The sequence below is a fragment of the Peromyscus eremicus genome, chromosome 14 (genome assembly GCF_949786415.1).
Source record: "Peromyscus eremicus chromosome 14, PerEre_H2_v1, whole genome shotgun sequence".
Taxonomy (NCBI): domain Eukaryota; kingdom Metazoa; phylum Chordata; class Mammalia; order Rodentia; family Cricetidae; genus Peromyscus; species Peromyscus eremicus.
The window spans coordinates 48,266,578-48,287,843 of NC_081430.1; the positions used below are offsets into that span (position 1 = coordinate 48,266,578).

A 21,266-nucleotide genomic window follows, 5' to 3' on the forward strand; every position below is an offset into this window, starting at 1 on the left:
GGAAATGCCACCAGGCCTTGTCCTTTGGCCACAGGCAGAGGGAACCGAAGGGCTCTGAGGGGCAGTGCAGAAATGAGTGACCTTCTCCCGGCCCTGTCCTTGCCCTGCACCCGCCATCCTCCTGACCAGGGAAGACTCAGGCCTAAGAAGACAACAGCCCTCTGGCCCATTTTCCTCTAATGAAACCAAGTCCCAAATTCAAATCCTGCAAAAATCAAAGATGTGCTAAAGGGCCATCTCTCAACTGCTGGCAAATTATTCATTGTCCTTATGGATGGTTTGGCTAAGAAGAAGATTTTTAAAAGGTGGGGAATTGCTGAAGAAATGAATGCCCATGAGCTCTGGCTATAGACAGTGGCTGCTGACTGTTGCCTAATGCTAGGGATCTCATGATGAATGGAGTGAGAATCCCACAGACCGACACAGAGAGCAGAGAGCTGAGGGAGGTGGCCCAGCACTGAGAGGAGAGATCTGCTGGAGTTATGGACAGTGGGAGGTGTCTCTGCTGACGTGGTCAGTTAGTGTGCTCATCTGACTTCACACGGGCAAAACGTGGCCTGTGCTCGTCTCCTTGCCCGTAAACGTTCTCACAGCCCTTCCCATCCCACGGTCCCCAGCTGAGAACATCGAGTCCCATACTTCTCTCCTGAGTAGACACGGGCCCTGCGAGGGAGTGTGTAGGTTTTGGTGTTTGCTCCTTTCCGGAGAGGGTCATCCAGCGGTGACTGGCCGGGAGGATCCTCCAGGGGGTTCCAGTAGCTCTGCTCACACATGCCCCGTAACAAGATTTCTGCCAACTGCCTGGCTATTGTCTGGGAACACAAAGGAAGAACAGCATGATTATTAATCTGTTTTCTATCATCCATTCCATCATTATCATCAGCTGTCACTATGTGTGAGACGCTATTGCAAGACTCAGAATGTAAAAGAGTCAGAATTAAATGTTTACTTCTATATGAAAATCACACCCAATTATGGCAAAAGAAAGTTTAAAATGTTAAGATATTTGAACACTTTTTAAAAAGATTTATTTTTAATTATGAGTAAGTGTGTTGGGGGATATATATACACAAGTGCAGGTGAGGCCAGATGCTTTCATCCCCATGGGGCCGGAAATCCTGGGGGTTGTAAGCCACTTGACATGGGTGGGTGCTGGGATCCCAATTCCAGTCCTCTGCAAGGGCAGTACCTGCACTTAACCACTGAATCATTCTCTAGACCATGAAGAGTTGCATAAGAAAGTTCATGCACTTCCAATACTGCCTTGTCTACATTACACGTTACATAGGCTTTAGACCTCAAACAACTAAACACGTAGCTAAAAGCCTTTCCTAAGAGCTCTTGAACTGCAGATGTTTTCATCACCCTATAGCAGCTGCTTGCTACAGCTCAAACTCAGAGAAAAGCCAGGACTCAACTTCAATGATGGGCGGGGGGCACTCAACATGGCCAGATGTACACTGTAGATACTCAAAATGTCTTCATTCCCAGAAGAACTAAAGACCAGCGTCCTGAGTCACGCTACCACTAACAGGAGGCAGCACTTGGGTAGTGGGGTGCCCTGCTTTCAGTTCATTTGGGACCTCCTGGCCCAGAAGTGCAGAAGCCAGCTTTGTGTAATAGGGAAGGCAAAGTGAAGGCTGTAGCTTCTGATGAGAAAGAGCTTTTTATAAAGCTAGTGGGTATTTCTCACCTCCCTGTGAAAACCCAGAAACACCTGGACCTTCTCCTTCTAGCCAGCGCAGATGTTTTGCTGAGTCTCTGCAATGCCACTGCCTAGAACATTACCCCAAGTGATATGTAAGAGGAATGTATATACTAAGAAGGGTCTTGTTGATAAAGGCATATTGATATTCTCCCCCACCCCCATTTTCAAACAGGATCCCTGCATCCCAGGATATTCAATCTATAATCACCCAGAGCTGCAAAATAAAACTTCAGGAAATGGGATTTTCCATCAGGTTTTTGTGTTCTTTGGAAGATACAAAGAGTGCTGATGCTCCCTGAGAATGAGCTTTTAAAATAAATGTGTTCCAGAAGAGAACTTTGCTAGGCTTCATCCATATGAAACTTCCTAAAACTCCCCAAGGAAACTTAATGCAACCAAATCATTAGCTTGGTGGCTTCTGAGAACCACTGGGTAAAGGCAAATTTTCTTGATTATCCCTGTGTAGAACCCACTGCCTTTAAATGTCTATAAAAATGTGAAAATAAATGAACCCAGATCATCCCCAGCTGAGCCATCTGTATAGACCTCATAACAACACAATTTCCAGGACCTAAACAGTGCCTGAGCCGTTTCCCTGGGCCTTCCATTCCCGCTTCATTTTGATCTCACTGCAGTCATAGGAGCTAATGGCTTCTGCTGGAAGCTTCGAATGTCAGTATCACCCTCCACTCACTGTGGCCGTGAGATAAACGTTAAAAGAGAACAATGAATAAAGACCCTCCCCCCCCTCTCTCTCACCTCCCCCAGCCCCCATCCACTACGAGGCTGTTTTAAAGGGTACATACAATCCAACAGCATTTAGTACATTCACAAGGTTGTGCAATCCTTACCACTATCTAGTTCCAGGACATTTTCGTCACCCCAAAAAGAAACCCTACACCCTTTAAGCTGTGGCTTCTCATTTTCCCCCTCTCAAACTCTCAGAACAACTAATGTGCTCTCTGTCTTTATGGATTTGCCTATTTAGAAGATCTCACAGAAACAGATACAATATGGGCTTTCTGTGATCAGCTTCCCTTATGTAGCACAGTATTTTCAAGATGCACCCTTTTATTGTCGAACAAGACAGACACGCCCCATTCTGTCCACACATTCAGCTTGTTTCCAGTTTTTGGCTGTTAGAAATGAACATTCACGTTCAAGTTTGTGTTTGAAAACTGTTTAAACTCTTTGACAAAAGTACCTAGGAGTGGCATGCTATGAATATATTTTAAAATATAAAAGTATTTATGTTTTTGCTATGCTTTCACATCAAATCAAGTTCACAAAACAACTTTACTATCTCATAAGTACACCATCCATTTGCAATTATTATCTAAAGTAAGAAGAATCATATAGTTATAAAATAGACTCCTTGGCCCTGCCACAGACCTGCTCCATTGGAATTCCGGAGCTGTAAGTGAGGACATGTATTTGTTTGGCATTTCTCAATACAGTTAAGGATGCAGATCATTGGCAGATCACTTGACTAAAACCAAAACCACATGTGGTAGTTTGAATGTAATTGGCCCCCATAAGCTCATAGGGAGTGACACTATTAGGAAGTGTGGCTTTGTTGGAGTAGGTGTGGCCTTGTTGGAGGAAGTGTGTCACTGTCAGGGCTAGGCTTTGAGATCTCCTATGTTCAAGATACGCACAGTGTCTCAGTTGATTTCCTGTTGCCTTCAGATAAAGCTGTGGAATTCTCCAGCACCATGTCTGCCTGCACACCACCATAGATCTAGCCACCATGCTCCCCGCCATGATAACAATGGACTAAACCTCCGAAACTGTAAACAAGCCAGCTCATTAAATGTTCTCCTTTATAAGAGTTGCCATGGTCATAATGTCTCTTCACAGCAATAGGAACCCTAACTAAGACTCCACATTTCCTCAGATGATTCTCATGCACTCCTTCAGTTCAGTACTCAATGGATTAGAAATGGTTTAAGTCACCTGATGACCCCAATAGCTGAGAGCAAAGGCATACCTTCATTCAGAGTGACATAACGTGGGAAATGTCTCCCCCATGTTAACAACACCAGATGAAGGCTGAAACATCCAAGGGCAGTTCCAGCTACCACACAGACTTGAGGAGGCTCCTCCCTGCTCCTCAAGAAAACAATGGAAGATATCTGTCTATCTGTCTGTCTGTCTGTCTTTGAGGGTCAACACAAATGCTCCATTTTGAAACACCACCCTTCTCAGTATGCTTCCAAAACAATTTAAATTGATCAACTGAAAAGCCTCATGGAATTTTGAGAATAAGTGAATTTGAGAGAAAAGATATCTGCAATAATTTTCATAGGTATAATTGCAGGTTCTTATGCCTTAGAAGACCCTAAAAATTCAAAATGCTTTGTCTGAATATAAGTAAACCAATATAAAATATTAAAGGCCTGATAAGGTCTTGATGGGAAGTGTGTGTGTGTGTGTGTGTGTGGGGGGGGGGGGGTTACTTATCTAGTTCAACCACATATTCTAGAAAGGCCTTCTGTTTAACTTCCTAGCCCCATAAATCATATTTCTACATCCTAAAACCTTGGAGATACCCAAGTGAAGCTCTCTCTGCATTTCCCATGATCTGATTATCTTAGCCTTGTCCGAATGAACATTCCTAACAACAATTAAGGACAAACATGGGTAATAGAAGACAAACTGCAGATTTATATAGGGCTGTCACATTAATTGTGACACAGAACATTTATTAGTACAGTGAGCACTAGGCCTTCACTTGATGATTGAACTATACAGAGTTTATACAAGATAGACATCTTTTGTACTTCTCTTTTAAGTTTTATGGTCATATCATTATCCAAACAGTTAGTACTTGAGGATCTCACCTGCATGTCCTACCATGGTTAATAAGAATTAAAAGCACACATCCGACCTCTTCCACATATGGGCAATCCCGGAGGGCCTTATCCCACCTTTTTTAGGATGCAAAGTGTACACTTCAAGAGAGAACACAGACCACAGGACAGCACTGCACATTCTCAAAAGATAACCAGTGCTGGTTAGTCTGTGGAGAAAGCTGCTGGTGGGATGTCAAATGGGGTAGCTACTTTGGGAACAGCATCTCCTCCAACTGTTGAACACAGAGTTTTCATATGGCCCAGGAGTTCTACTCTGAAGTACAGAGGAAGAAAGAAGACATCTGTCCACTCAAAACCTGCACACAAATGTTCTCACAGAAGCATTAGTCATAACAACCCAACTACCCATCAACTGAAAAGAGACTGGGTGGATAAAATGTGTGGACTCAGAAAATAGAAAATTATTTGGCAATGAAAAGAAAATACTGAGGCAATATGACTTAAACATATTTATGCTAAATGAAGGGGGCCAGTCACATAAGATTATACTGTATAACTATTTACATGAAATGTTCAAAACAGGCAAATCCATAGAAACAGAAATGGAATTAGTGACTGTCAAGAACTAGGGGAATGAAAGAATGGGAACGGACTACTAATGAGTTTGGAGTTTCACAGAGTGATTACAATGTTCTGAAACTAAATATCAAACATGCTGAAACACTCAACTGTGCTCTCAGAGTGGGTGAATTACTGCTTATCCACAGTCTCACGTGGATGTGTGTAACGCAAACATACATGGACTGGGCCTCATGCCTGTCCCACTTACCATTCGCAGGTTCTGTGTCGTTCTCGTTTCCACTGCTCTGAGAAGCTCCCGAAATCTCCCGACTCCTCTCGTCAAGTTCCTGTGTGCACACAGAATTCGACAAGGTTTCCATCTGGCATGCATTAATATTAAACATTTTATACACAAATTTCAATGCATTTTTGTCTATATAAAAGCTGTTGGCTAGAATTCAAGTAAATGATCATTCTACACATACCTGTCTGTCTTGGAGCAATTGATCTAACACTAACGATTTTTGTGTTTATGCCTTTCAGACAAAGTAAAATTTCCTCAAGGAGACAAAAACCTAAAAATCAGTTCCGGGGGAAAGAAAAAAAGGTAAGCTATGTCTCACAAGAGTCTATTTTCAAACTCACGATGGCCTCCACTAGAGTGGTACTGGAGTCTGCACTTTCACTTAAAAGGGAGATGGTGACCCTGGACAGTGAAGGACTGACTGTCATCAGCAAGGCACTGCATGCAATGTGGATAAGGCTTCTAGCTGAAAATTCCTGAGTAGGAGAAAGAGAAAAGGTATGAAAAAAGAGAGATGGCCTCCCTTAATCACTCCAAATCTTTCAGAACAGAAATCACTGCCCAGTAAGTCCATCGCATGAACCCTCCAACTCTGAACTGACAAAAAGAAGCAGAGGGCCACGGGCCCTCTCTGAGGGTCACTGTGTACTGACTGGTGCCTGGGCCTCCTTTGTGAGACCAGAACACATGCCACTCATCATCCTATGCGCTCCACAAAGACATGTCGAGCGACATATTTCATTGAGGACAAATACATTTTTAGAACATCCTAGCCAATATATCCAGGGTCTGCTTATCCTCCCAGAATGCTGGGTCTGGCCTCTTTGCCTGGGAACACCTCCCAGCCATTTCCTTTACATTGAGCACTGCCACCATCTATGACGTAACTCGGTGATATTTATAACATGCTCATTAGAACACATCTCATCTTTCCAGAAACCCACAGAATAGGTCAGCAGGTGCAATACCGCCAGCCAGCCTCCGCATGCTGTGACAGACAACTCTCGTTTGGATGGCATTTTAAACCATGTAAAGGTATGAGATAAAAATGTGGCTTCTGTAAGATGCAAGCACCACGAGGGTGACTGAGTCATATCTTACGCCATGTGACTTCCCAGAGTTCTCATTCACAGGATCAGCCCAGAACTTGAAGACAATGGCTGACTGGCCCAGTAAGTCAATACTCCCAGGCCCCCTCACCCACACAGAGGAGACGGCAGAAGGTCAGACACTTTGTGGTGGCATAAAGAGAGAAACCTGTGTTAGGACTCTATCAGAGACATGAACAACAATTAGGGAATAGGCCCTGGGACATGCTAGCTACTCTGCCCGCCCCTTCACTCATTTTTATGGGATTCCTGTTCATGGGCAACAACGTCCATCGCTCTGGAGTAATGTGGGAGAGAGGAAACAGTCACAGATAAAATGGGATGGGAATGGCTACGGTAGCTAACTTTATTTCCAAATCACCCATCAAACCCCCATTGTGGACATAAAGGGTGGCACTCTGGACTGATGACATCAGGGCATGTCTGACGCACTGTCACTGGAGAGACCCTGATAGACCCTCATAAAGAACTGCCTCGCCATTGTGGAAATTAGACCTTGAACAAGCACATAAAAGCTAAAGATTATAACTGTGGGGAGGCTACAAATAGGACCCGGTCATTTGGGGCGTCTCCCGTGTCCTCTTTGCAGAATGAACTATTTATAGAGTTATAGAAGCATGGAGTTTTCTAGCAGAAATGATCCAACACAATCTAGCTTCCATGGAAGTGAAAGGGCTTGCTCAAGTTCAAAGCCTGGCAAGAGAGCAAGCCGAGAGCTTTCCACCATGCTGCTACCACCACGGGCAGAAGAAACGTCAGCTCTAAAGCAGAAGTGACTCCAGAGTTAAGAACAACCGAATCCAAGTGCTCAGGCGAGTGTTTTGTGCCACCGCTACGCAAATTACTTCACACACACAAATAGCATAAATTCTGTGTTCTGGGGGTGACAGCTAATGAGATGCTCCTAAGGTACTGGTTCAAACTGGAAAGCAAATCCACTAGGCCAGGTGAAGAAGTCCTGCACTTGACGGTTATGCCCTCAGCTAGCTGATACACGATGGCTAGAGAAACCCAACTCCCCTTTCTGGCTGGCTGTGGTTCCTCCCATGCAGGACGGAGGCCCTCTGCTGGAGGAACACAAAAATCTCCAGGATAGAAGGAGGCTGGGCCTGAGGGAAACTAGCTAGCGATATGACTCCCTAGGAAACCTTTGGAGTGGGTGTAAGCTGTCTCCAGCTCTTCCCAGCTTGTCCCTGGGCCATGTTCAGGATTCAGAATCGAGCTCTCCTCAGCCCAGAAGAATTCTGCTCAGAAACAAAGAATCTGGAGCAGCTGCAGAATGGAGCAGGCCTGAGGCCGTGGCTTGTTCAAATGAATGTGGTACCCTGGAAGGACAGCAGAGGAGGGGTAGCACATTTTAAATATTAGAAAGGGCCACACACACCCCAAATACCAAGTTCTCAGTCAACGGTCAATGACAAACATTTTAAAGTCACGTATCACTTGATCAATCACTTCCAATTTGCCAGTGAACAGTAAAAAAAAAAAAAAGTAAGCTAAATGTTTAATCATGACAGCAAGGAAGAAAAAGGAAATCAGCCTGGAAGAATTATATTCTAAATGCCATGAAATCACCCAGTATGAGGGAAATGAACAAAATCCACATGATTGCTTTCATATCTGTAAACTATTAGTTTGTCCCTAAAATGCTGAGATCCATTAAATATCACTAAATATCTAGAACAAACTGCTGCTTAAAGTTTCCACTCGAAACTGACAACTGGCCAGCCAAGGGATTTCCCTGGTTTTGAGGGTTTCTACAGACCCCTGACACGAGGTCATTTATTCCACTTCAACGCCCTTGACTGAGACAGTGCAATGATGTCAGAGCTCATTATGGTAATGTTTTTGCCACTTTTACCAAGCAGCACACACTCTGGCAAGCTGTCAGAGCTCGGGTCGTCTCCTGCACTTTGCTTCCTCAAGCTTTCTGCTCTGGGTGTGCTTCCCTCAGGTTGGAGCAGCTCCAACAACTCGCCTAAGACCAGGGGGACAGGGCCTGCAGTCACCGGGGCCAGCTGCATGCTCAGCCAGATGGAAGCAGTACTACTTCCGCTCTCAGTACCACGGCGGCGCCCAGACCATAGGCAGAGCTGGCCGGCGTCCCTCAGCCCAGGCTTGGTCAGACCCACCACTTTTCATAGTGGGAACAGTCTCCTCCACCCTTCACTGGCTTTCACTTCTCTCCTCCCTTTCCTATCTGCCTTTATCTTCATTCTCTAGACTCTCCCCCTCCAGGGCTCTCTGTCGGCCTAAGGGCTCTAATTCCTAAGAGTCAACGTCGGCCCCACAGGTTGTCACATAACTGGGAAGGTACCAACTGGCTAGCAGTTGGTCCTCCCTCTTTTTATTTTTTAAGTTAAAAATTTAAGTTAGCATATAAATAATGGGCTTCATTATGGTGATATTTTATTTGTTTTTTTTTGTTTGTTTGTTTGTTTTTGTTTTTTTGTTTTTTTGAGACAGGGTTTCTCTGTGTAGCTTTGTGCCTTTCCTGGATCTCGCTCTGTAGACCAAGCTGGCCTCGAACTCACAGAGATCCGCCTGCCTCTGCCTCCCGAGTGCTGGGATTAATGGCGTGCGCCACCACCGCCCGGCGATATTTTATTTGTATTAAAATGTTATTTGTATGTTAATAAATAAAGGTGCCTGGGGGTCAGAGCTATTAGCAAGCCATAGGAAAGCAGGGCAGTGGTGGCGTACACTTGTAATCCCAGCACTTGGTAGGCAGAGCTAGGTAAGTCTCTGTGTGTTCAGGGATACAGCCAGTATTGGATATACACGCCTTTAATCTCAATACTAACCATAGAAGACCTGGAGGTCTATACAGACAGGCAGTGATGAGGCGGTCATGTGGTTGGGTTTACAACCAATGAGAAGGCAGAACAGAAACTCTATATAAAGACTTTAACACAGGAAGTAGCTCTCCTTCGGAGAGGTAGGACCACCGCAGGAGGAAGGGTAAGGTTTTAGCTCTTAGCTCTGACCTCTTGGCTTTCTTCTTTGCATTGGTTCTGTGTTTCTTATTTAATAAGACGGCTGGTTACTTCTACACTTCATTATGACATTTTCATAAATAAATGTTATTGTACCTTGTTCTTACTCATCCTCGTCCCTCTTCCAATTCTGTCCATCCTCCTCTGGCTGGATCCCTCCCCCTTTCCAAATAGTGCTCCCCTTCTTTTTCCCTTTCATGATTGCCTTTCTACTTTACACACATGCACACACACACACACACACACACACACACACACACACGCACATGCGTGCACACATGCACTTAAATATGAAAGAAAATTTAGTGCTTATCTAAGTATGGCTTATTTTGCTTAACATAATGATCTCTACATTCATTTTCCTCAAATGTCACCTTGTTATTCTTTACAACTGAATATAATTCCATTGTGTGTATTGATCACATGTTCATTATATAACCTTCTGCTGAAGGAGAGCTAGACTGGTTTCATATCTCAGCTATTGTGAATATACCAGCAATAAACATGGATGTGAAGTACCTCCGTGGCCTCATTGACTTAGAGTCCTTTGGACACATATCCGAGAGTGGTATAGTGGGGGCATGTGACAGTTCTGTTTTTAGGTTGTTGAGGAACCTCTACACCAATTTCTACCAACAGTCAACAAAGGGTCCTCTTTCCTCACATCCTCTGTTTTCTTGATGATAGCCATTCTGACTAGGGAGAAATGGAATCTAACAGTTTTAACTTGCATTTGATAGCTAATGATACTAAACTCTTTCTCAAATATTGATTGGCCATCAGTGTTTTGAGACCCGTCTACTCAGTTCAATTGCCCAGTTACTGACTGGATGATTTGGGAGTGGGTTAATATTTTTACAGTTCTTTATGTGTTCTAGATATTAGTCCCTGTCTAGTGTTTAATTGTCAAGGATTTTCCCCCATTCTATAGGCTTGTCTTCTCTCTAGTGACTGCTTCCTTTTAACTTCTGTGCCCCCACTTGTCAGTTCCTTGACATGATCTCCCATGCCATGTGCGTCTTTTTCAGAGTATCCTTGCTTATGCCAATATCTAGAAGCTTCCCTGCAGTAGTCTTGATGCTTTGGGTCTTATGCTAAGATTTCCCTCTTGAATCTCCATCCTTGCAACAGGCCAGCTCTCTCTGCAGCAGATTTTTATTTTAAAGCTAAACTCCAAATTCACAATCTTAGCATAAGCTTACAACGACATAAATTTTGTTTTACAACCTTGAACAGTTGTAGCTCTTTAATATTATCTCCTGTTATGATCCTGTGAGCTATCAAACAAGAGAGAGACATATTCTGGAGAGAGGCAGAGCTCCAACATCAGGCCATAATAGAAAACCAAGGCTGAGAGAGCCTGGAGGACTTGAGGACCCTTCAGATGATGATGGACTAATTCAATGTCAAATTCAATGTTTCCTTTTCATTTCTTAGAGGAGTAGAAAAAGAAAATTCATTCTTTACTATGTATTTATATTTATTTATTTTTGTGTGTATGAGAGTGTTTTGCCTGCATGTATGTAAGTACATCACATGCATGCAGTACCCACAGAGGTTAGAAAAAGGCCTCAGGTACCCTGGAACAGTGAGCTGCCACGTAGGTCCTGAGAACTGAACCCTGGTCCTCTGCAAGAGCAGCTAGTGCTCTTAACCCCTAAGTTATCTCTCCTGCCCTACCATGGATTTCTAAGTTATCTGACTTCCAAGTTTGACTCAGGGCACTAATATAAATTCAGTTGTCATAAAAACTCAGTTGTGATGCAAATAGGAGTCTTCACACTCAGTGTGAAACCCGTAGGTGATAAGGAAAGGGCCCTTCCAGAGTAAACTCAATTTCAATGTCTCTCAGGTCGAGAATTTCTAAGCAAAAATCAATTACAGGATGAGTCAGCAATAGATCTGAGCAAAGAAGCAGTCTGGCCCTTTCAGTTTCTTTCTGACTGACAGGCACTGAGGGGCTCAAGCAGTAGGTTGTTCCACCAACCAGTGAGCAATTTCCTACCAGGGTCCAGCAGGTCCCTGAGGATGCACTAGTGGCCACGGGATGCTATCTCCAGCTTGTGGAATTCAGGCAAGCTTCACACACTAGAAGAACAGAAGTGTTTCCATGACAAAGATCTCTGTTTGGGTTACTACTATGTCCCAAGTTCCTCAAAGAGCAGCTGGCTAGGAATCTACTTAACCACACTGAGCCAAATGACCAAGTCCATGGAAGCTGCACTTTCTACCTGCCTCTTTCCCCCTTCTACCGCATTAAGCTTAGACTGGCAGATAGAGGAACGACATACCCTCTTAAACCCTCTGTGCAGTATGGAGGCTGAGCAGACTTTCCTCCTAGCCAGGGCACGCACCTAGCATATTCTAAAGCTAACAGTTTCAGAGAGCTGTATGGACAATGGAGATGTCGGAGTTTGCAGTTTCCAAACTTTCTGACGGTTTAGGAAAACCCGTCCTTGTGCCTCCACATGGTTCTCTTGGTCTCCAGAGTCCAAGGGACTTTTAGCCATTCTTTAAGACCAAAGCCAAGGTTTCTCTTGGAAGTTTCCTGGCGTCCTTGTGAAGAGGTGTTGCTTCTTGGGGGGCTCCCAGCACAGCTGCAAACATGTGCCTAGACAGCACTCGCCACATGTTAGTTCACCAGACAAACTGGACACTTCAGAGCAAAGGCTCTTTTCTCAGCAGCCCCACAGAGCAGCTGGCAGGACACTGATAGTTAACAAGCTAGGAAGCCCTCAAGAAAGAAAAGAGTGACCAGGAGCCTTCACTCTGAAATCTCTTTCCCTGTCCCCTGGCTACAATGGATTTTTGTGAATCACAAAATGTGATCATATTTGAGAATCAGATTCTCACATGGCAAGACACCCACCCCCCATCCCCCATGGACACTGTCACCATTTCTAACGGTAGAAACACAACGATGTACTATGTGCCTTCTGAAGGTCAGTAGCCTTTGGTTCCCAGCTTGAGAATCTCGCTTCTCCTTCATGTCTGTAAACCTTGGTATCATCCATTCTGATAATGTCAGACATCAGAAGCAGATATCCAGATCAGGAATAAACTACATGCTTCCTGGTACCAAAGGATACTTGGGTGTCCTAGAGCAGAGCCTAACTTTTCCTCTGAACACACTCTTTACCTCAGAACCAGTGACATGCTTTTATGAAGACAGGTGGCTTCTGTAGTCAGGGGCCAGGGATCAAACCCACAACCTTGGCCTCGTTAGCAAAGGGCTCTACAGAACAAGCCAGCTGCAGCCCAGATATAGTGACGGAGGGTGTGACAACCATGTCAAACGGGATGCGAACAAGAGGGCCAGGCTTTTGGGATGTCTCATGTCAAACCTAATGAGAGCTGTAGTCGGCTTAACAACATTTTTTGGATGACTCCACCAACTGAAGCTTCCTCATGACAAATGTGAAGTGAAGTGCCTAACTGGTCAGCTGGCCAGGAGTGTGAGGTAATAGGAACACATCAAACCAGGCACAGAGGGTGGCTTCTAGGAGTTCCTGTTAAGTGGGCCAGGCCTGGGGTCATAAAGAAATCCATTCAACAAGGTATGTGAAAGAGAAGAGGGCAAACAACTGCGTGAGCCTGAGAGAACGCAAGGATCCCGCGGCCTTCCCAACCTCTTCTCCACATCACCAGACCCCAGCATCTCCGAGGAACAGGAAACACAGGAAGATGGGTCCTATCTCAAATCCTCCTTCCTCCCGACCTTCGGGAAGAGTCAAAGGGCACCAACCTCCACCACAACCCACCTCCACAGGAAGTTCACCAGCGAGGCAATAAACAAGCCACCTCCCTTATGAACATAATTATATCTTAAGAGTTTATTTGTATTTTATGATTTATTTATGTCTGAAAGTATACTGTGTGCACACCTAGTGCCCTCAGAGGTCAGAAGAGGGCCCTTGTTCTCTGGATGTGGTGCTGGGAACTGAACCCAGGGACTCTGTAAGAAGAGCAAGTACTCTTCACCACTGAGCAATCCCTCCAGCCCCTTAAAGATCTTCAATAGCCCAATCGAATCCAGTGAATACTTGGATTCCTTAGTGTAATACTTTTAACTACGTAACCACACGAATCTATCACGGGGGAATTTGTCCTTCAAAACACATTTGTTTAGGATCTTTACATTTATCTGTAAACTTAAACTGAGAGATGAAACAGTGTGGTGAGGACTCTGAGCCAAACGCCCTGGCTTCCAACGTCCTGTAAAGGGAACCTCTACAGCTCACTGATTTGCCGTAAGAACAAAAAGTCAGTGACATACATGGAGGAAGTGTTTTGTAAAGGCCAGCCATCATCGAGGTTATTATCCTCTGTGCTGGCGAGCTCTCTGTTAATGCCAGCTCGAGTCATATTGGAGGAAGAAACCTTACGAGAAAATGCCCCCAGCAGACTGGCCTATGGACAAGCCTGTGGGGCGTTTTCTAGATTGATGGAGGAGGAGGAGGAGGTCACTGTGAGCAGTGAAACCCCAGCTGGTGGTTCCAGGTGCTATCAGAAAGCAGTCTGAGCAAGCCATGAAGACAGAACTTCTCCATGGCCTCTGTATCAGTTCCTACCTTCAGGTTCCTGCTTCTGCCTGACTTCCCTGGATGATGGACTACAGCTGTGAGATGTAATCAATCTTTTCATCCCCAAGTTTCTTTTGATCATGGTTTTTAATCACAGGAAAACCCTAAGACATCCTCCAAACTCTACCATTGGGGGAGGGGAGAATACTAGAATCCACCTTCTAGTCAATTTATAACACAGGAAAATCTTTATTTGTTTAGAATCATTTAATTTTTTTTGGGGGGGGCGGTTTCAAGACAAGGTCTCTCTGTGTAGCTTTGTGCCTTTCTTAGAACTCACTCTGTAACCCAGGCTGGCCTCGAACTCACAGAGATCCGCCTGGCTCTGCCTCCCAAGTGCTGGGATTAAAGGCGTGCGCCACCACTGCCCGGCTTAGAATCATTTAATTTTGAAGGGAAAACATGGTATTCCCTGGCTGACCTGCTCACTCACTCTGCTAGTGTTTGAAAGCCAACAATGCAGTGACCAGCCCCTGAAGATTAACTCACAGGTTTCGCCTATGATAAAAAGACAACAGCTGGGGCCAGTGAGATGGCAAAGTAGGTAAAAAGTCATGGCATGTACGCATGCGCACAGACATAATTAATTAAAAGATAGATGATGTCATGTGACACAAATAAGAAACTTTCTTGTCTTTGTTCTTACTCTCTGGGAAGATGGTGGTGACATCTCCTAGACAACTCTAACCCTGAACATTAGGGGACTCAAGGGTGTTTAGAAAAGGAATTTTTTTTAAATTTAAAAGTTTTTGTCATTTTACATACCAACCACAGTTCCCCCTCCCTCCTGTCCTCCCCTCACCATCCACTTTCCCCCACCCCAAAGCCCCATCCACTCCTCAGAGAGGGTAAGGCCTCCCATGGGGAGTCAACAAAGTCTGGCACATCAAGTTAAAGCAGGACCTAGCCCCTCCCCTCTGCATCAAGGCTGAGCAAGGCATCCCTCCACAGGGAATGGGCTCCAAAAACCCAGTTCATGTACTAGGGATAAATCCTGGTCCCACGGCCAGTGGCCCCACAAACTGCCCAACCCACACAACGGTCACCCACATTCAGAGGGCCTAGTTTGCTCCCATGCAGGTTCCCCAGCTATCAGTCCAGAGTTAGTGAGCTCCCACGAGCTCAGGTCAGCTGTCTCTGTGGGTTTCCCCATCATGATCTTGACCCCTTTGCTCATAGAATCCCTCCTCCCTGGAGAGGGAATCTTTACTGTGCTATCTTAGCATAGACATTGGAGACTGTTCTGAACTAATGAAGGTCAAGGACAAACTAAAAAAAACTGGATTTGGCAATGAAATTCCAAGTTTTATAAGTCTGCAATGAGGATGCAAAGAGACGGGGTGAGTTCCAGCACATTATATTTACTTCTACCAGGACAAGGGGCCTGCTCAGACCCATCTAATCTGGAAGATGGGCTGTGCCCTATAGTCTGCGCCATTAGGTGGGCCCAGTCAATTACAGAGTGTCACTGAACAACAAGCCAACTTAGTATTTACTGTAAAAGACAGTGAGAGTGAAGAAGCAAGCCAACTTAGAAGGCAGACATGCTCTAAGGATGGGACTAAGCACTCATCAGTGCTGAGCAGCCAGGCACAGGGAGGGTACTCTTCATGCTGGATGTTCTCTCAGTGCTTTGAGCTGTGGGGAAGGAGAGAGTGAAGAAGCCTTTCCGAGTGGACCACATGTATTTGTGCTCGGGGTTCAGGTGAAAGGACAAGTGTGTAGTGTTCATTCAGCTCACTGAGTGGAAAATAGAGACTGCATTTCTAAATTGACACAGTACAATATTTGAGAGCCAAAACAAACAAGAAATCTAAGCGAACATTTGGAAGAACTTAAGGCCTCTAAGCTTTGAAGAATCAAGGACATAATGGCTCCAAGGATTTGAGCAGAGGGGAGACAAGAGGCCCAGGATGGAAGTGGTGGGAACCTAAGGGTGGCCTCGGGTCCTAAGCCCAGCTCTCCCCACACACAGCCTACAGGCACCCATTTACTACCCAGCAGAAAGGAAGGACTCTGACACGAGGCTGCTGAGCTACACATCCAGTGCTCCCCTTGGGGAAAGAACGAAGCAGAACCGTGTGGCCTGAAGCACACAGTGCCTGCGGAGTTGTCCCAGATACCTGCTGGACTGGGACAGGTGAACAATTGGAAATTAGAAGAAAGGGGCAAAGTTGAGGGTGGTCACGAGAAGTGGGAGGGTGGGAAGGGAGCACGGGATGTGAGACACCTGGGGACATGGACCAGGAAGAAAGGACCAGCTGCAGACAGACACAGAGAAGGAGGAATGGCGCTGTCGGTTCTGTCCAGCTTTTCCTCACCTGAGAAACGGAACACACGCTCCGCCTGATGGGAGGAGAAAGCACCCCAGAGCTCTGACCTGCTTCTCAAAACATATCATCCTCACATCCCCCAACCATTTGCCAACTCCCCCACCTACCATCTGGCCCTCTATTGCACATATAAACATTTACTGGGTGAAAGCCAAAAGCAGGCACTATGATGTTTGGTTTAATAATAAACACTGCAAAACCAAAGCTGATTTCCCTTACATGTTATATCACAATCTTCTCATGCATAGTTTTACACATGTAGATAGGGAAATATGTCCATGGCCACCAAGCCAATAAACACAAGATCTGGGATTGAACCCAGGCCCAGTATAGTTCCAGTGCCCAGAAAGTTGAAAGATGGCCCTGCCATGCTGACAGACGAGCTGCTAATTTCCACAACCCGAAGCCAAGCTCACCCCAGAGGCAGGAGGTCAGAAAGAAGACAGTGCTTGGGCTGGACCTCGGGGCTAGGTGGCCAAGGGAGAGTTCTGCTGAATGGTCTCAGGCTCAGGGCACTGCCCAGAAGACAGCGTCAGCGAATGAAACTGACGCTGCTCTGACTAGGTAGTGGAGATGCAGGTCTGCGTGGCTATCAGCAGGAGAAGCTTCTGAAGAATGCTCTCTACCACACTCGGCTCTTCTCGGAGTTCATAATCAGCTCTGCAGATGGCTTCCCAGCACTTTGTAGAAAAAGGCCCACTAAGTGTTATCATTTGTGCCACACTTTTCTCATGAGAGAACCCAGATCTGGGTACATCTTGGTCTCCACAGGCTGGGACAGTAGCAGACCCAGCTGTATACCTACCCACTGGCTGCCAGTGAAAACATCCTGAGATAATGTCGCTACCAAGAACTGCTGGTTATCATCATCTACTGCTGCTGAGATGCCCCTGCCCATCCTTACAAGTGGCTTCCCACCCACCTGCTGAGGCAGGCAGGAACTCATGTCCTCCACAAACTTGGGAAAGAGTCCCAAGAAGGAAGGAGAGTCCCGATCAGCTGATGGGACCTTGAAGCCTGCTTTGCTCTTGCCCTCTCTGGATGCTGTTCTGTTCTACTTTTAACTGACCCCTCAGCTATTTTTTAAAAGCTTTTTATTGTATAAAATACACAAATAGAAAGCCACAGAAAGCAAATGTATCATTTAAGGGTTTATTATAGGGGAGGTATTCTTGTAATCACCATGCAAGCATACAACAGAAAAAAAGACTATTACCACTCACCCTATTCTAATATACAGGCCTTTAACACCCAAAGATGACAACCAAAGGTATCTAAGAAAGCAAAGAACAAGCCAGTAAGCAGTGTTCCTCCATAGCACCTGCTTCAGGTCCTGTCTCCAGGTTCCAGCCTAGAATTCCTGCCCTGACTTTGTTTAATGATGGACTATAATGTGAGAGTATAAACCAAATCAACCCACTCCTCACCAAGTTGTTTTTGGTCATGGTGTTTATCACAGCAACAGAAATCCCAACTAAGATACTGACTTAGTTTTCTAGACACTGAATGAGAATGTATGAATTTAAACATACATGCCTGTTGCAACTTTTATCCTTCCTGAAATTCTAATTATTTGGTATTTGGCCCAAGTCCTTGTCATATGACCTAGAAGACTTTAATAGCTCCCTCAATGTCTGGACCCATGTAAAGATATACAAGGCTCATCGGGACAGAATCTATCTAGGGAATGGAGTGAAATTTCTCTTTACTGGAATATGAGATTTCAGATTACTATACAGGAGCCAAGGATGCTCACTGCTAATGGGTCAGTCACCTAGGCCAGCTCCCTCCACCCAGACCTTACAAATACCTCTTGACTTCATACTGATGTTTCCAATTCAAAAACTCAAGTTTATGACTGATTTTCCTTTGGCCATTTCTATGTTGAATCTGTCTGCTAAGACTCTAGCTCTCAAGGACATGAGGAATGATGAGATTAGAAATGCTTTATTTGATGTCACATGTCAAAGATGCAGACTGACAACACCACTACTAATTATGATTACTGGGAAGTTTTACAATTACCTCCATTTTCTGCAGATGATGTCAGCATTCTCCTTGCATTTCTTAATTTATGTACGATATGCATTCCTACACTGACAGTATCTGCTATGAGACATACAAAGAAATAGAAAAGTCTAACCCATGCTCAAACAAAAAGACAAATTCATTCCAAACTGGCCAATATGAAGACTTCTACATAGCACTCATATGATCAAAGAATTTATGGAAATGATTTTTATAGATCTAAAACACAGCTAATGTGGTGCACACGCTGGTAAGAAACACTTAAGAACAAAAGCTGAAGACTGAGTTCAAGGCCAGCCTGGGCTACATGAGACCTTGTCTGTAACTAACTAACTAACTAACTAACTAACTAACTAACTAACTAACGAAGCACAGGAACTCCCAGTCAGTGAACAGGACTGTCTGCAGGCTTAACAGGAGCTTTCCGATGACAAGACTAAAGCACTAAGCTAACCGGACGCACAGAACGGAGACTGAAGAAGAGCTGCTACATACAGCACACCACTTCAAAAGAAGGCGTGACTAAGTCTTTAAGGTCAAGCACCCAAATAATAGCTCCACCCCGGGGACAGCAGGAAGATTAGCAGTGACTTCTTATCAGGCCCGGGGAGGTGGACTCGGAGTATTGGAAGAAAAACTGCTGACCAAGACCTCTATGTCCAGTAAAACTATCTGAAGTCAACACAGAGTAAAGGCAGTCTCAGAAAAAATAAATAAATTAAAAAAAAGTGACAGTTTATAAAGTACGGACCTGCTCAATATGAAATTTTAAGGAAGTCCTTCAGACTACAAGGAAATGTCACCAGATGGTAATGAGTCCCCAGGAATAAACTAATAACAGCAGCTAAATGTCAATATGTGGGTAAATACAAAAGACTACATCATTTCCTTATTTTTCTTACTTTAAAACTTCGATGACATAAAGGAAAACTAGCATATTCCACTGCTGTGCTTGTAGCATAAAGACATCAATGGTGTCGTCAAGAAGAGGTGAGGTGCACAGCCAAGGCTGCGGCTGCTCTTCCAGAGGACCCAGGTTCGAGTCCCAGCACCCATATGGTGGCTCACCACCGTCTCTAACTCCAGTTCCCGGGGATGTAAGCCCTCTTCCGGCCTCTGAGGGCTTTACCTGTCCATGGCGCACAGACACATATGCAGGCTAAACACCCATAAACATATAATCTGAAAACATAATTTTTAAAAGGGAGAAAATGACACTACGTCAGAGTAAATTAAGTCATTATTAATATGGAATAAGCTGGGTGAGATGGCTTAGCAGGTAAGGGTACTTGCTGCCAGGCCTGACAACCTGAGTTATTATCTGGAACTCCCTATGATAGATGGAAGAGAACCAACTCTCATAAGCTGTCCTCTGGCCACACATATTGGGGAAATAAAAATGTAACTGATATAAAAAAGAAATACTGTGATAATAAACATGCATATTATGATCCACAGAGGATGAATTTTTTTTAAAAAAAAAAAAAGCTAAAAAACTAACAAGGAGCCAGGTATGTGGTGCACACAGATGGTTCTACCACCCAGGTAGCTGAGGCAAGAGGATTGATCACAAGTTTGAAGTCATCTTGGTGAACACAATGAGACAAAAACAAAAACAAAAACCAACCCCCAAAAGACACATATAGAGACAAAGAACAAAAGATCAATGTAAAACCAATCATTTCAATAATTATATCAGATGGATATGATTAAATACTTCACTGAAAAAGCAAGTAAGTTTATGAGATTAAAAAAGCAACATTGAGGCTGGGTGGTGATGGTTCACGCCTTTAATCCCTCCCAGAAGGCAGGGGCAGGTGGATCTCTGTGAGACAAGGCTTCATAAAGAAACCATCTTAAAAAAACAAAACAAAAAAAGCAACATCAAATATACTACATATTAGAGATACAGTGAGATGATTTCATTCAAAGACACAGACAGGCTGAAAGTCACAGGACATAAAACACAGAGCACTGTAAACTGTAGCTGTAAGAGAAATGGAATAGCTTTATTAATATTAGATAAGGCAGACTTCAAGTCAAAACTCTGAGAGAGTCATATATAAAAAGGCTGTCGCTAACATCGCATGTAACGAGAAAGACTAAACGCTGTTCTCCAGACCAGGAACAGATACGACATCTGTCGTCAGCATTTCTACTCCGCACTGAACCAAGGATTCTTGTCAGCGAGACTCAACGAGATATAAAGGCGTGCAGATCGGCAAGACCAGTAAAACTGTTTCTCTTTACAGATGACATAATCCTGTATATAAAATCCTAAGCCATCTTTTACAAAAAGCTACAATGAGGGCTGGTGAGATGGCTCAGGGGATAATAAAGGTACTTGCTGGAAAGCCTGACAACCCAAGTTTGATCTCCAGGACCCACGTGATAGAAGGAGAGAAATGACTCCCACAAGTTGTCCTCTGACAATGTGCCCCCACATATAAACACACAAAATAAACACATGTTAAAAAGAACTAGTAATGAGATTATCAAGTTTGCAGGATACAACATTTATATATAAAAAACTCAGGGACACAACATCTATATATAAAAACTCAGTATTTTATAAAATAAAAAGGATAATTTGAAAATGAAATTAATGAAACAATTCTATTCACAGCAGCTTTAAAATGAATAAAACAACCCTCAATATTAAATTTATAAAAAAATGTAAAACCTGTACATTACATACTATATGGTGGTGGTGATGGGGTGCACATGCATGTGCTGGTGTGCACACATGTGGAGGCCAAAGCATGTGAGCTACTGCTCCTCAGAGGCTGACTGACACACCTTAACTTCTCGAGACAAAGCTTCCCTTA

At 44.3% G+C, this 21,266-nt stretch overlaps 1 protein-coding gene across 1 annotated transcript in view; it reads right to left on the reverse strand.

Annotated features, from left to right (window-relative positions):
- Nucleotides 1-21,266, reverse strand: part of Ttc7b (tetratricopeptide repeat domain 7B) — a 115,990-nt gene that overhangs the window by 11,890 nt on the left and 82,834 nt on the right. The window contains exons 6-7 of the mRNA XM_059279164.1: nt 5,354-5,432; nt 640-812 (exon numbers count right to left, since the gene is read on the reverse strand). Coding sequence (XP_059135147.1) covers nt 640-812; nt 5,354-5,432 — 252 coding nt within the window. The remainder of the gene's footprint in view (nt 1-639; nt 813-5,353; nt 5,433-21,266) is intronic.